General features: G+C 45.7%; 1 protein-coding gene across 3 annotated transcripts in view; it reads left to right on the forward strand.

Annotated features, from left to right (window-relative positions):
- ELMO3 (engulfment and cell motility 3) overlaps positions 1-15,914 on the forward strand; it is a 254,101-nt gene extending 238,187 nt beyond the window's left edge. For all 3 annotated transcript variants that reach the window (XM_086947764.1, XM_086947765.1, XM_086947766.1), the window contains one exon: positions 15,345-15,914. In XM_086947764.1, coding sequence (XP_086803890.1) covers positions 15,345-15,557 — 213 coding nt within the window. In that variant the 3' untranslated portion in view covers positions 15,558-15,914. The remainder of the gene's footprint in view (positions 1-15,344) is intronic.
- Positions 15,915-16,190: the final 276 nt, after the last annotated feature.

Below are 16,190 nucleotides of genomic sequence, written 5' to 3' on the forward strand. Positions count from 1 at the left end.
AGGGCACTTCGTGCTTCATTCAGTTTCAAGCAGCAGATCTGGAGGGCTCTGCCCCTCTCAGATACTTATTCAAAATTCTCTGGGTCAAGCACCAGGTCACTGCTGACCAATGAGAGCAGGGCAACTCCTCATAGTTATGACCACATCCTGTGGAGTGTGGCATTAGTTTGACCCAGCGTGCATCATTCTTCCAAATCCATAATGGCTGATTTTCCAGCATGGAGGTAAGACCTGGCTAAACACACCCCCTGGGATATCTTATTTCCATGGACTTTTCCCCCTACCATCTGCACATACCTTCCTTAAGCCTAGCCCTGACTCTGGGTCAAGACTGTCATAGTGGACTAAACCCAGGCCTCCCTTCTGCCTTTGAAGAGCGTAGTTTACAACGCCACCTCCTGGCCTGGCATTCCTATAGAACAGCACACTGCCCTCCTAGCAACCTGGCAAATCCACTTAACTCTGACCAATCAGGGCAGACCACGGAAAGGCTGAATTTGAACTTACAAATAAAAAAAAGTCTCATAACTTATTTTATGTACACTTTAGGAGAAATGTAACAATATAATATTGTTGGATTTACTACGACCATTCTGGGAAGTCTTTGAATGGTCCGGCTAGTCCTCTCCTATCAATATTTATTAATCAATCACTTCCTACCATGTTAACCTATGGGCCATGGGGTTTGCAATAGGGAAAATGACCTGGGCGACTTCAAGAATCAGGGCTTATAAAACCTATTTAATAAGCATTTCCCTAATTTCTACAGGACCCCCACCCCCTGTGTTGTGACTTCAGGGGTTCTGAATCTGCAGAAATATTGCAGATAATCCTTACCCAATCCTTCTAGCATCAAAGTCGAATTTGAGCAGCTCTTTAGTACAATGTGGGGAGTGAAATGTAAAATTTCACTTTAGCCAGGCATATAAAAACTCATTTTATAAGCTCGCTCCTGATAGATAACTGACCCCTCACCCCTGGGATACCTAGGGGTGACCCTGGGGGTCCCTAATATGTAATAACATGGTAGGTTTTTAATTTTTAAGGGCCCCTATCCCCAAAGACGCGTTTGGGCACAATTTAAGGTTTAAAAGCTGTCCTGGACACCAATGCAGTGTTTAAACTGACCTCAGGCTTTAGCACTGCACGCATGCTGGTGCAGGGAATATGCTGGCCTTTAAACTGTCATGCCCCAGGATACTGGAGACTTCTAGGTAGTTTAAATCCCCTGCCCTATTACATACTAGGGGCTTAGGTGGTAGGTCATGCCAATTACAGGGGTACCCCACCATACCATAGTGTACCCTAGTCTATGTTGGGTGTCTTAACTGTATTCTAATGTGTTCCTTTTAGCTTGGCACTGGCTCTGGGCCTGGTTAAACAGAGCTCAGGGTCAGTCAGAGTCAGTTACCACCAGTTCCAGTCAGCAAAAAGTTGGGGGGTGCCCAGGGCACAGGATGACTTTGCAACACCCAAGGACAGACTCCCTAGTAGTTTCAAACGCTAGGAAAATAGCAAATTCCCAAACATCAGGCGAAGCACCACCTCCTGATAAAGAATCAAAGATCATAGATGCTTCAGGGAAAAGAATAGCTGCCCTAGCTAGCAATGCATGGCGCATTGCTAACACACAAGCCCTCCTAGCAAGATACAACAGGGCTCACTATGATCAGCTAGAGAAGCTCTTACAACATCAACCTGACCAATACAAGGCACAAACAGATGACCTCATACAAGAGGGCAAACTTATATCAAATGCCTCCATTAAATGTGCACTAGATGTAGCAGACACTGCATCCAGGGCAATAAACACTAGTGTCCTCCTTAGACGTCACAAGTGGCTACGCATTTCAGGATTTAAGCAAGAGGTACAGGCCACTATATTAAATCAACCATTCAACCAACAACAATTGTTTGGTCCACAAGTAGACACAGCCCTTGAAAAAAATGAAAAAAGACACTGACACAGCCAAGTCTATGGGAGCTCTGCAGTCCACCCAAGCTAGAGGCTCCTTTCGTCGCTCCGTCTACAGAGGAGGCTCCAAACAAACTGGAGCAGACAATTCAGCTTCCTTTAAGACAAATACACAAGCATCCTCTAACAAAGGATACTTTAGAGGGGGCTACAGAGGTAATAACAATAAGGGAAGAGGTCGAGGTAACAACAACAATCGATCCTCTTTCACCACTAAACAGTGACTTCCTTCAGCTCCCCCAACAGCATACCACTCCTGTAAGGTGGAGAATAACACAGTTCCTACCTTCCTGGAATTCCATCACAACAGACAAGTGGGTAAGACAGATTATCCCGTATGGTTACTGCCTAGAGCTTACAGCTACCCCTCCAAATATACCACCCAGACAGCGTCCAATGTCCACAGAACATCTAACACTGCTCCAACAAGCGGTTCTCTCAATGCTGCAAAAAGATGCAATAGAGCTAATTCCATTGCAACATCAAGGAACAGGGGTCTACTCACTCTACTTCCTAATACCCAAAAAGGATGGAACACTAAGACCAATTCTAGATTTAAGGCCTCTCAATCTGTATATACACTCAGACCATTTTCACATGGTCACTTTACAACAAGTGCTCCCATTATTGCCACAAGGCGATTTCCTCACTACACTAGACCTTAAAGACACCTACTTTCACATTCCCATACATCCTTCTCACAGGAAGTATCTTAGGTTTGTGCTAGAAGGACAACATTATCAATTCAAAGTCCTTCCATTTGGGGTCACAACTGCACCAAGAGTGTTCACAAAGTGCCTAGCAGTAGTAGCAGCACATCTCAGAAGACAACATATCCATGTCTTCCCATACTTCGACGATTGGCTCACAAAGGCCAAGTCATTTAACCAGTGTGTTCAACACACATCTCACACAATTCAGACACTGCACAACTTGGGGTTTACAATAAACCACACCAAGTCACATCTACAGCCCTCTCATGTACATCAATACCTAGGGGCCACCAGAAACACCAATACAGCTCTAGCTTACCCCAGTCCAGCCAGGATACAGAGCATTCAAGCCTTAGTCACAAGTTTTCAAAACCAACACTCTCTCCCAGCCAAAATGTTCATGCAATTAATAGGCATGATGGCATCTTGCATTTTTATTGTACCATATGCAAGACTGCAAATGCGCCCATTGCTGGAATGTCTAGCACATCAGTGGAATCAGGCACAAGGACAACTAACAGACCTAGTGTTGGTGGACAGCCAGACACATTGTTCTCTGCAGTGGTGGAACACCAAACACTTGTCCAGAGGGCGCCGTTCCTCAAGCCTGTTCCACAGATAGTACTGACAACAGACGCATCCCTCACAGGATGGGGAGCACATCTGCTCCACCACACAACTTAGGGAAGATGGAACGCTCAACAAAAAGCGCTTCACATCAATCACCTAGAGTTGCTGCCTATTTTCCTGGAACTGAAATCCTTCCAAGTGCACATACAGAACAAAGTTGTCTTAATCCGGACGGACAACATGACAGCCATGTACTACATACAAAAACAAGGAGGCACACATTCCCTGCAACTGTCCCAGCTCGCATAAAACATTTGGAGATGGGCCATTCCACAAAAGATATATCTGCTTGCAGAACATCTTCCAGGAGCTCGCAATCAGATAGCTGATCTGTTAAGTCGACAGACACAACAGATTCACGAATGGGAACTACATCTGCAAGTTCTTCAACCATTCTTTCACAAGTGGGGTCATCCAGACATAGACCTTTTTGCCACACACGAAAACGCAAAATGCCCAACCTTCGCCGTCAGGTTTCCACACCCGTTGTCCAAGGGCAATGCGATATGGATGAACGGGTCAGGCAGATTTGCGTACCCTTTTCCGCCAACCCCACTAATACCACTAGTGGTATGCAAGCTCAGACAACAGTCTCTCAAACTGATCCTGGTAGCTCCCACATGGGCACGCCAACCGTGGTTCACCACACTACTAGAACTCTCTCTAGTTCCACACCAAAAACTGTCTCTGACACCATCCATGCTAACGGAGAACCATGGAGACATCAGGCATCCAGATCCTGGTCAACTGAATCTGGCGATCTAGCTCCTGAAGTCTTAGATTTTGGTTACCTAAACCTGCCACCAGGCTGTATGAATATTATTAAAGAAGCCAGAAGACCTACTACTAGAGCTTGCTATGCTGCTAAATGGAAAAGATTTGCCATTTACTGCAATAATAATCAAATTGATCCATTAGATGCTTCCATACAAAATATTATGTTACCTTCTCCATTTACAAAGATGTAATCTGGCATATTCATCTGTACGTTTACATCTTGCAGCCATTGCCACGTATCTACAAAACAGACAACATATGTTGTTGTTTAGAGTACCAGCAATAAAAGCTTTTATGGAAGGATTAAAAAGAATTATTGCTCCTAGGTTACCACCCTCTCTAGTGTGGAACCTAAACATTGTTCTTACCAGGCTCATAGGACTCCCTTTTGAACCTTTACACAAATGTGAACTACAATTTCTCACATGGCAAACAGCTTTCCTCGTTGCCATTACCTCTCCTAGAAGAGTTAGTGAGATTCAAGTTTTCACTATACAAAAACCATTCTTACAATTACACCGTAACAAGGTGGTTCTAAGAACTAATCCTAAATTCCTTCCTAAAGTAATTACTCCTTTTCATCTGAACCAATCTGTTAAGTTACCAGTGTTTTTTCAAAACCCAGACTCTGTAGCAGAGAGAGCTTTACACACACTAGATGTCAAAAGAGCTCTTCTCTATTACATAGATAGGACCAAGTGCTTTCGCAAATCACAGCAACTATTTGTAGATTTCTCTCCACCACATAAAAACAACCCCATTTCTAAATCAGGAATTGCCAGGTGGATTGTTAAATGTATACAAATAAGCTATCACAAAGCAAAACACACATTAACACTTCCTCCTAGAGTGCACTCCACACGCAAACTAGGAGCCTCCATGGCTTTCTTAGGGAACATTCCCCTAGAAGACATCTGCAAAACAGCAACATGGTCTACAACACACACCTTCACTAAACACTATTGTGTTGATATGCAAGCCAAGAAGCAAGCTGCAGTAGGCCAAGCTGTCCTCAAAACTCTCTTTCAAACTACTGCAACGGATACAGGTGACCACCGCTAGGGGAGATAATGCTGCACAATCGATGCACAGTGTACAATCTGCAGCTCATATGCCTAGAACGGAAAATGCTACTTACCAGTATACATCTGTTCTTGGCATGTAGAGCTGCAGATTTCTACACGCCCTCCCGCCTCCCCGGGACCTGTGTCTGTTCCAGTTTTATCTTAATTAGATATACAGGCATGGACATCTTTTCTTTCTTTCTACTGACTCTATCATTTCCCATCATGGCGAAAAACAATCTAAGGATGGAGCCGATGCCCATCCCACTATCGTCCAAGGGAGGAGTCACCCATCTCGTGACTGCAAAAACTTCTTCCAAGACGACAACATCATGCAATCATCCGAGCCCAACACAGGTGGGGATCAAATGCACAGTGTAGAAATCTGCAGCTCTACATGCCAAGAACAGATGCATACTGGTAAGTAGCATTTTCCTTCTCGGATGTATGACGGTACAACGCGTGGTATTACCACGCATACCGTTACCACGCAGGTTTTACAACGCAGGTCGTTACAACGGCTTGCGTTGGGGGGCACTGGATAGTGGAATAGTTTAATTTACTTTTCCAACTCCAGTCCCCGTGGATAGTAGGGAAGGTTTTGGATAGTAAATTAAACTATTCCCTATCTTACAGCGCCCTCCAGCGCAAGTCGTTGTTACGACTTTCGTTGTAAAACCTGCTTGGTAACGGTACCGCGTTGTAAAAGTTCCCCTCCTTCTCAAAATACACCACACTCTAGAGAGCCTTATTGTATAGACCTCAGCCAGTAAGGTCAATCCTAACTCATTTCCAGCCAATCCTCTGCACAGAGAACCTAAAAGGGTTGATGCCTTTGACAAACATGTTTTCCTCTGCAGGTTTGTTACTATGATCGTAAACACGGACTGTCTGCTGGATTGCTAAGCACTTGCCCTTTAGGACTTGGCCAGCGACATCTTGCAGGCAGTCCTAGAGGACCATACAATCTCTGAGTACATGATGGGCAGGACTCAGCAAGGAGGTTATCCGTGCCGGGCTGGATCCACAGAATGCCTTTCCTTGCCAGGGTGGTCAGTACCAGTATTGCCCTTTGTAGACATGCCTGGAAGAGGTCCTGTTGTTTTTCCTGCGATGTACAGGCTTAGCTAACGTACATGCCATTTGATGGAACTCACCTCTTTGGAGAGAAGAAGGACTCAGTTTTGTAACACTTTAAAGACAGCAGAGCTACAGCACATTCTTTGGCCTGTTGACTCCTACTAAACAGTTTCCACACCAATTCAAGAAATTTAGGGGCTGTTCAAAGGGACCAGCGTATAGGTAGAAACAGCCTTTCCAGGAAGCGGTGCAATAGAGAACTCAGTCCTTTCGGGGCAACAGGAATGGAACCAGGAAGCAATGTGCAGGCCAGCAGGTGCCTCAGTCCTTTAACTCTTCTTCCCCCACTACAACTGCCATCAAGCCGATTTAGTTTGCCCTCAGCAGTGAATGCCCACCCAGAGGGAGACAAATCCGGTACTCCCCTGTGTGGGTGCCATACCAACTAACACTGTCTGGCAACATAGGTAAGTCAACCCTCTAGAAGGCCTCACAGCCCTAAGGAAGGGTGCGCTATACTACAGGCAAGGGCATATCCACATGAGCAGATATGCCCTTAAAATATTGGGCACCATTCCCCAATATTCTAATGCCATTGAAGCAGTAGAGAGTACATGCAATGGGAACTCAACAATTCGGGTTCCACAGCACCATGATGGCTTTACTGAATATAGGAGTGTTTGGAACCAAACTACTCCTTTCAATGAATACACACTGATGCCAGTGTGGGATTTATTCTACCATGTACCCAGATGGCACCTCAGAGCTGCCCCCTGAAACTCCGCCAACCATGGTGTGGTCTCTGGCCTGCTGTAGGCAGCCAGCCGCCACCACCAGACATGTTTCTGGACACCAGGATAGAGAGCCACTGCTCTCTGGGACCAGAAGCAATGCACATCCTGGGCAGCGGTGTGATGCCTCCTCCCCCAGCATGGGCCAGTGCTCGAAGGGGGAGCTTCAAAGGCCTGCCGCCTGTGTAATGCGACCCCCAGCCTCTGCTGCTAGCAGCAGATGGCAGGCCCTAGTTTACACCCCCTCTGTGGGCGGGAAAACCAACGGGAAAATTAAAAAAGATAGGAGGCGTGCCCACCTCTATCAACCCCATCCCATAGGTGGACGTTCCTTTACACATCTTGCCCCCAAATTATGGAACTCCCTGCCTGTTGATCTGCGCCGTACCTCTAATCTGCTTGCCTTTAGAAAGGCCTTGAAAACTTGGCTGTACAAGCAGTAACTTGTTATGTTCTGTTTTTTCCTTCTTCTTTCTCAAGTGTGGGGTCAGAAAGCGCCGGGACACTCCCTGGAGTAGCCGTGCGCTATATAAGCAACCCCAATAACATAACATAACATAAGGTGGGGGGAAGTGAGGTGAAGCACACTTTTCAGTCCTCGCCATCTTGAGGATGGTAGACCCCTCCAGTCAGGGCTAGGTCTATGCACCCTCCCACAGGAGAGTGTATTCCTAGAGGGTGTATTCACCCCAGGTGAGGTGCCCATTGGCCCTACCTGCTACCCCCCTAAAACGCCTCCTAAATTTAGTATTTAGGTGGCTCCCCCAGACCTAGACCCCAGATCTGCGACGACATAAGAAGAAAGAAGACACCCTGTAGCTGAAGCCAGAAGACAACTGCCTTGGCCCCCGCCCTGCCGGCCTGTCTCCAGCTGCGATGAAACCTGCAAGCTGTCTTAAAGCACAAGTTCCAAAACCCCTGGGAGGACTGTTGCCTTCAATAAAGACTCCATTTTCCTGTGGACAGCAGACCTGTCCAGAAGAAACCTACTCCAAAGACTCCGGATCCCGGCGGATCAGCGTCTCCAGCCCACTCTGCACCCGACGCCCACGGCCCGAGTCTGAGTGGCTCACCTGTGCAATGAAGTCTCCCTGGCGATCCTGACCTTCTGTCCAGCGTTGGCTGACCTGTCCTGCCCTCCAGGAAGGAGCCTGCCGTGTGAATCCAGACGCTCTTCCCGACCGGTTCTGGTAAGAAGATTCTAATGTCCAAAGGCACCCCTGCACCTGAAGCCCCTGGGCCTTGGTGAGCTGAACTGACTGTGTCCCTATGGCCCCCTACATCCCAACTTACCTCTGCTGTCATTGGTCTTCCTCTTGCAACCCCCGGTACCACACCTGCAGCATCTTTGCCATCAGGAAAATCCTCATTAAAAAGCATCGGGTAGCCAACGTCGAATTTGCACCCAGCCGCCCATGTGCCGCTGGTTATGTAGGTTTGGTGTTGCTTTGTGCTTCCCCTCACCCCGACCCCCATCCACCCTGTACTTGTGCTAACCCCCAAAGCTTATTATAAAGAAACAATGGTCCTGGACCAATTATTCAAGGAAGAGTTAGATTAACAGAATTATCAACTTATTTGAGCTTACATTAATCAGCTCACAAACGTCTGTAAATCGTGAAAATAATTAAAACAAACAGATGTGCAGAAAAACCACTAAGCATTATTACAATATATTTATTTAGTAATTTAAAGGAACAATCATTAGATGGTCAAGAAGGTAGGGGAATGTTCTAGGGAACGTGTAAGAAAAAGTGCTCAAGTGTATATATAGGAGTCAAGAGAGCTCAAAGTTTGTAGAAAAGTAAAGGGCATATATTTACAAGATTGTACAGAACTGATATCCAATAAACCGTTAGATGCAACCTGGCCACATGCAAATTATTCATTGAATTATCTTTTCTAAAGTTGTTAGGAGAGTTTCCTTAAGGGTGTAAACAGGGGTAATGGGGAAGGGGAAACTGGTCCAGGTGCAGTAGGGGGTAGCTTCGACATTTTGATCCGGCTTATCGGCAACCGAGGGACTTTAATACCTCAGCCATGCGGAACTTCCTCAGGACAAGGGGACAGGTGAAGTGACTCATCAATCTTGCAATTCTCGATTGGAGTCCAAAACCTGGTTACACCAATGCCCGTAAAGTGGCAAGGGCCAACGAAGGACGAATCCCGTTATTCAATAGATATAAACCATGACGGTGGTACCCAGACCATCCATGGAACGTAATATTCAGGGCCGTATGTGTGGTAAGAGTAGGCTGAATGAATCAGGCAAACGGGGGTGCAGTGTAATTTATACAACTGGAGACGATCTGATCGACGTCCTTACACCATCGCGGTAGCCTGTCTCCAGGCACCCCTGTCTCCATTGGAAAACATTAAGTCGAACTTCGTATTTGACCTCTGCACTCAGCTGCCCCTGTGCCGCTGGTTGTGCAGTTTTGGTACCTTGCCCCTGGCCCTTGCTGACTTTTGGGTCCGAAGACTGAAATTGTAAGTTCAATACTCACCTGTTAAACCTCAACATTGTGTTCCTCCATAGGATAACACTGGACAGTGTAAAAAAAGTTTTTAAGTGTCGATTTTTGAAAGTGAAACGTACTTACCTTGTTACTAAGACCTGGGTCTTAAAATAAAGTACAAACAAAGTATAATTTTATAAAAATTGGTGTGGATCTCCTTGAGTTGTGTGTCCTTTATTGATCATGTGGTTGCAATAAATGTCTTACTCTCCTCTGTGTTAGGCCTAAGGCTGCTCACCCACAATACCACTAATCGAGCACTTTGCGTTTTACATTGAGCCTTGTACACTTTTGGATAACCCCTGGACTCTGTGCTCGGTATTGCCATTTAGCGATATCATATACAGAGCCAGCTTCATACAGCAAGCATGCTCAAAATAATTATTACTGACTCCCAGAGAACTCTGAGCAAGTGCACATATTTTACTGATTTATAGGAACAGCCTTTCTTTAGATGAGAATTTGTATGTCTCCTTTTAAGGAATCATGGGAGGGGCTGATCCTAATAGCAGGTGGGATGGAATGCCATATTTTGGGAGCAGTCCATGAGAAGGCCTGCTTCAGCGTTCTGCTTTTTTTAAATTAGAGGTTTGCAGTCATAGAGTCATTACTTTGGCGTTAGCAGGAGCTCTCTAAGATTGTTAGCTTGTTAGGTATTCAATGAGCCCTCGTGTAGAGTCTTGTGAATCATGCAGGACAGCTGATGTGACCCCTTCCCATGTTGGGCAGTCCATCATTCTACCATTGTTCTTTGCTCCCCCTCACTCCTTGAAAGAGAAGAGGCTTCACTGATTAGATGTCAAAAGAGCTTTAAAGTTTTACTTGGAACTACCAAGGGCCATCGAGTGGATAATCAACGTTTTGTATGGTTCTCTGATGCAAAGACGGGGAAGGCTGGTAAGAAGAGTACTTTGTGGAGGTGGATAGTCCTCTGCATTAAGATTAGGTTGCACATTAGCCAAGAAGCACCCCCTGGAAGGCCAGAGATCAAATTCCACCAGGGCCAAGGCCGCTACCTCTGCATTGGTGTATGGGGTTCCTCTCTGTGACATCTGCCAGTGTGCAACTTGGGTGTTGGTGCATAACGTTCACAAAGCACTATTGACTTGACAGTCAGGTACGGCAGGAAGGGCGCTTTGCCAGTTCAGTTGTGCAAGACATTTTGAGTTGATTGCACTCCACAGGCCCTCCACCTTGGGAAGGTACTGCTTTGGTATCTAGTCTAGGGTGTGCAATCTACAGATGGATGTATCCATTGGAAGAACAAGTTACTTACCTTTTGGTCACACTTTTTCTGGTGGTTACTCTATCTAACCACTGGCTTCTCACTGCCCTCCTGCCTCCCTGTTCTGTGGATTGGCCCCTTGATAACAGCTAAAAATGTCCCAAGTTAGTGATCGGCATACTGTTACCAATAATTGTTCATGCTCCACGTTTTAGGGAGCATATGGGAAAACAAAACTAACATCAGCGCATAGTAGTGGCACTTCTATGTGGCACTGCTCTGTTACTTCTAGGGCAGTTTGGTGTCAGCATGGAGACACACTGCTCTGCCTGATGGCATGAGGAAGCTCTGCCACAAACTAATCTCTATATCAAGTCTGGTGCCTGGGGGATATTCTATGGTGAGGAATCTGCAGTTGGATAGAGTATCCACCAGGAAGAGCCTTACAGAATGTAAGAAACTTGCACCACACAGTTTCCAAATGTGCCACTTGTAATTCCAACTCACCATGCACTCATGGGGAGGTGAGGAATTGCAGTCATGGCACACTGCATGAATTTAAAACATGGTCATTAGCTGCCTCTTCCAGTGGTATAGGTAAAAGGATTGTACTCCTAACCCTAAGAAAATGCGTCAAGTCTTCAATAACCTGGTTAGCCACTGTCCACAGGTAGAATCCCTGGGTAATACCCACTATAGGGGCATCCAAGAGCTGAACAACAACATAAGGAAGTAGAGCTAGAGGCCATAATTACCTCCAAAAGTCGTAATATACTTCATGAAGGTTATACAGTGGTTCATATTCCGGTTCATATTCCAGCCTGCATTGGTTGTGGAATATCTGGAGTGTACACCCTGTCCAGGAGAGACGAGTATTCTGCTAAAAGGAAAACCAAATTATTCTGTAGTGACCACCCCACTGGGCCATTATATGAGGTAACTGCAAAGAAAGAAGCGGAGCAGGCCAGCTCATGAAAGTGTCAGACCGTATGTTGCAGTTGACTTTCGTGGAGGACCTTTAATTCCCACAGCCACGTTCTCTTAGCCACCTTTATTGTACAGGCAAACGTTTTTAAAAATGTTCCTTTTTTTAAGTGAATGAGATTATTAGTCCCCTTCCTTTTTGTACTACTCCAGTTCAACTCTGAACAGGCATCATTGTTTTCCAATTTGTGTACCATAGATTGTTCATTTTAAATGTGGTCTTCCAGATTGTTCACTTTAACTGTGGTCTTCCTCTGCACATTTTTACTCTTCTCCGTTGAGCTGTACAATCCTATCCTTCCACCACCTTCCTTCTTTTGATTCTAGTGTTTAGTTTCCTTGTTGACTGTCGGTAATATGAATTTTCTGGTTTGACCTTCAGTATCCTGACTACCATCAATGCACCCAGAAACAAAAATTGATGGACAGAAATTGATGGCAGAACAATGTCATACATTCACCCCAGTATGGAGATCTGGGTCTAAATCCATCGTTTCTTTGCTCCCCATGCTATTCCAGTTTGAACCCAGCCATATGCTAATCAGTCATGACCCTGTGCCCAATGGGAACAGTCCAGCCTGAACTGCCATGCCAGGTTCTCACTGGACTGGAAACAAGCATTCTAGGACCGGTTTCATGGTTTCAGCCCTATCAGCCAGGATAGCTTGACTCCAGTGGCATGAAGAGCACAGGATCTATGTCTGGGCATACACGTCTCTGACGAGAGGCTGGGGACAGGCTCTGAGCAAGGATCGAGGCCCACACAAAATCGTGCCAAAGCAGGTTTTATTTTCCGGTATACCCGTCTCTTATAAGTAGCCAGAGTTCGGGTGGGCGGGGGGGGGGGGGGGGGGCTAGGGGGTACAGATAATTCTTCTTATCCGATCTTGTTCTTTTTCATGCGTTCTGCTTTTCATCTTTTTCTTCTTCTTTTATGGTGGATGAAGGTATACGTGCCAAGAAGAAAAGAGAGGCAAGCGTAAGTATCTGCTCCGGGGTTTTAGGGGAAAAAGGTTTGAGGGATCACCTGTGCTTGACTATACGTCTAGGGGCGTGTGAAGGTGCAGGGAAATACCGGGAGAAAGCAGAATGGAGAGAGGCACCCTAATCGCCGATTTTCTCCCTCTTCCCGAGCCACCCCACAAAGCGGTTCTGTACCTGGTTAAGCCACGCTCCTCCAGGAGCGTGGTTGGGCACAGCGTAGAGTGGTTGGCCTCCTGGCACTCCAGTTGTCCTCCACACCACAGGGCTCTCCTTCCGAAGTGGTGGTTCGTCTTCCGGCATCTCCTTCGTCCATCTCGAGGCGTTCACGAGCAACACTTCTTCGCGTCTTCCGGGTTTTTGGCCTTCACTCCCTCGACTTCAGCGCTCCAAGATTGGTCCAAGAAAGGTGGCATCACTCTCCTGGGTGGCGACTCCGTAGGATGCATCCTCTTTCAAGGGACCGGGCGCGAAAAAGGGACAATCAGCTTCCTGCGTTGTAATTGGGGCTAGAGTCCAGTCATCCAGCTGCTAAGAGAGGACATGGCGAGTGTCAACAGGGACAGTCCACCAATCTTCAGGAGGTACAGTTCCCTTGTTTCTCTTATCTCTCTCCTGTAGGGGGTCGGGATCATGACACCGTCCCACTCGGGTGACAAGTGCAAAAAAAACAATTTATGGACAGAATGCAGAACAATGTCATACATTCTCCCTAGGACAGAGATCTGGACCTAAATCCATCGTTTTTTTGCTCCCCATGCCATTCCAGTTTGAACCCAGCCATTTGCAAATCAGTCTTGACCCTGCGCCCAATGGGAACAGTCCAGCCCGAACTGCCAGGGCAGGTCCTCACTGGACTGGAAACAAGCATCCTAGGACCGGTTTTGGAGTTTCACCCCTCATCAGCCAGGATAGCTTGACTCCAGTAGCATGGAGAGCACGGGACCCATGTCTGGGCATACCCATCCCACTGGGGCTGACAAACGCAAAAAGAACAATTGATGGACAGAATGAAGAACAATGTCATACATTCACCAAAGTACAGAGATATGTGCCTAAATCCATTGTTGTTTTGCTCCCAATGCCATTCTAGTTTGAACCCAGCCATATGCAAATCAGTCTTGACTCTGCACCCAAAGGGAACAGTCCAGCTCGAAATGCCAAGCCAGGTCCTCACTGGACTGTAAATGAGCATCCTGTACCCCTGTACATTTTCAAACGGAAGATCCTGGCCTAACTCTGCACAGTTTCCATGTACCTTGTGAAGAACTATCTTTCACAGGTGCCTTATGTTTTGAGTATGGTCATGTGTGGCAGAACGTTTAGGAATCACAGTGGTTTATTTTCCCAACCAGTACATTATTTTGCTAATGTGCCTGGTGTTGGGGTTGTAGGCACTTATAATAATTCTGTATTTGTCAATTTTTCAGCTTTTTTAAACAGTCGGCCCTCTAAGTTAGTGTTTTGACATAGTTATTTATATATGGTACGTTGGTTTCCCAAAAGACAGAACACTTGCCTTTATGTGGGGTGCCTCACTAACAGCTACCATTAGATTAAACTTCACCATATGGTAATTACTAGATCCCTGTTGTTGAGCCATCCCGACTTTTGCAAAACCAGAATACCAGATCTAACCTTAAATATTGCTCCATGGTGCATTGCCTTTTCGTAGTCTCGGTCCGCGGAGAGTCCCATTATGGAGTCCGGAGTGTGTGTGTCAGCTTGTATTTGCAGTTAACAGCAGGATGCTTTGCTTTGATATTAGACAGATGGAAGCCTCACAGATTCAGCCAACACTTCATGCGTCCTGTAAAAGGGTCTGTAAGCAGCAATACATATAACAATGACCGACCTCAAAAGCAGTGGTCCTTCTTCATTCATTATTTATTTTTTTTCACACCCCAAGTAACTAAGGTCCTCATGTAGACTTTGATGGATTGGCTGCCAAAATAGTTGTGGCAGCCCCTCACAGAAGTGCCCCCGACAACTCAAAGGAAGTACTTGCGATGAACACGCCAATTCCAAAGGGTATGTCGTGTCATTGCGGCATGATGAGCCAGTTGGCATGTTATTTTTCATAAACAAACTCCTAAAGAAATAAGTTTTTTTTTTACTGGTTATAAAAACGATGTCAGTGTCATGCAGGGAGTCTTCTCCATTTGCATAAGGATATTTTTCACTTTGTTCCTTTCTGGTCTTCCATTCTTTGCATGGTGAAGAACAGGCTAGAACAAAAATCCTCTGCCAACACAAACTGAGTTAGTCCCTCCTAAATTAGGTGGAGAAATACATAATGGACCTTACGTAGAACCCTCCTATTTATGGAGGACTCCCATTTACTGTGCCAGTCTAAATGAGGCCCAAGATGGTTAATGATACATTACAAGTAGTATATAAAATCTCAACTTTTCTCCTCCTCCTTTTTGCCCCTGGAAAACCCTTCACTCCCCAAAGGCCTGACCTCTGCTTTTGAGAGACCGAGGGTCTCAGCATGATTGTTTATTCCTTCTATAAAGCTTTTTTTCCTTTTATTAACCTTCATGCTTATCATGCACAGTTGGGCTGCATTACATTATCCCTTTCTTCTTTATATTCTCTACAGTTCTGCATCTGGACAGATGGGTTGAACATTCTCCTGGGGCGGGATATGTCCAGCGAGCGAATGAAAAGTGACCTCGACATCTTGCTTTCAACGGAGATCAAGCTGCGCCTGCTGGACCTGGAGAACATCCCAATCCCAGATGCACCCCCCCTCATCCCCAAGCCCCCAAGTAACTGCAACTTCTGCTACGACTTCAGCCAAATCGAGCAATAGAGCTTAGAGCTGAAACGTCACCAGCTGGGGACTCAGCCCTAAAAAGTGTTGGACTTTCGTTTCTTCTAGAAAGCAGTTGTTTGTCCGGTCTAAGGGCAGAGTGTTGTGAGACTACTAGTGATTTCCCAATCAACATCAATAATGCTGCTGCTCAGAACAGCAGTTTTGTAAGCTCACACATACTATGTATAAAAACTTGAATTACCTGTCACAATCGATCCCCATCATTAGGTATGTTCCCTAGATACATATACATATAATGGAATGGTTACTTAGCTTTAACAACATGTTTACAGCATGGCTATCCTCTCAGTATTCGATGCTTACTCTGGAAAAAAATATGAACTTCTAATAATAGTCATGCAGCATTGCTCTCACTTGAAATGTTGCAATAGTTCTCATTCACAGTTATCTCCCTTGACGTAGATGCTTAAAATTGAAAAGTTGGCTACAACAGATCTCCAGTGAGAGAATTCTCAACCATTGCCTAAAATTATGTTCTTTGTAACTTTAATTTAGTAATTCATCATAGCTAGGGACCTGTGGAGGATCCCCTTGCTTTAGAACCTTACTCCTTGCACCAGCTTTGGGTGCCAGATCTTTTTTTGTTCTCGGTATAAGCACTTTGCTAAG

This window comes from Lissotriton vulgaris, chromosome 12 (genome assembly GCF_964263255.1).
Source record: "Lissotriton vulgaris chromosome 12, aLisVul1.2, whole genome shotgun sequence".
Taxonomy (NCBI): Eukaryota; Metazoa; Chordata; class Amphibia; order Caudata; family Salamandridae; genus Lissotriton; species Lissotriton vulgaris.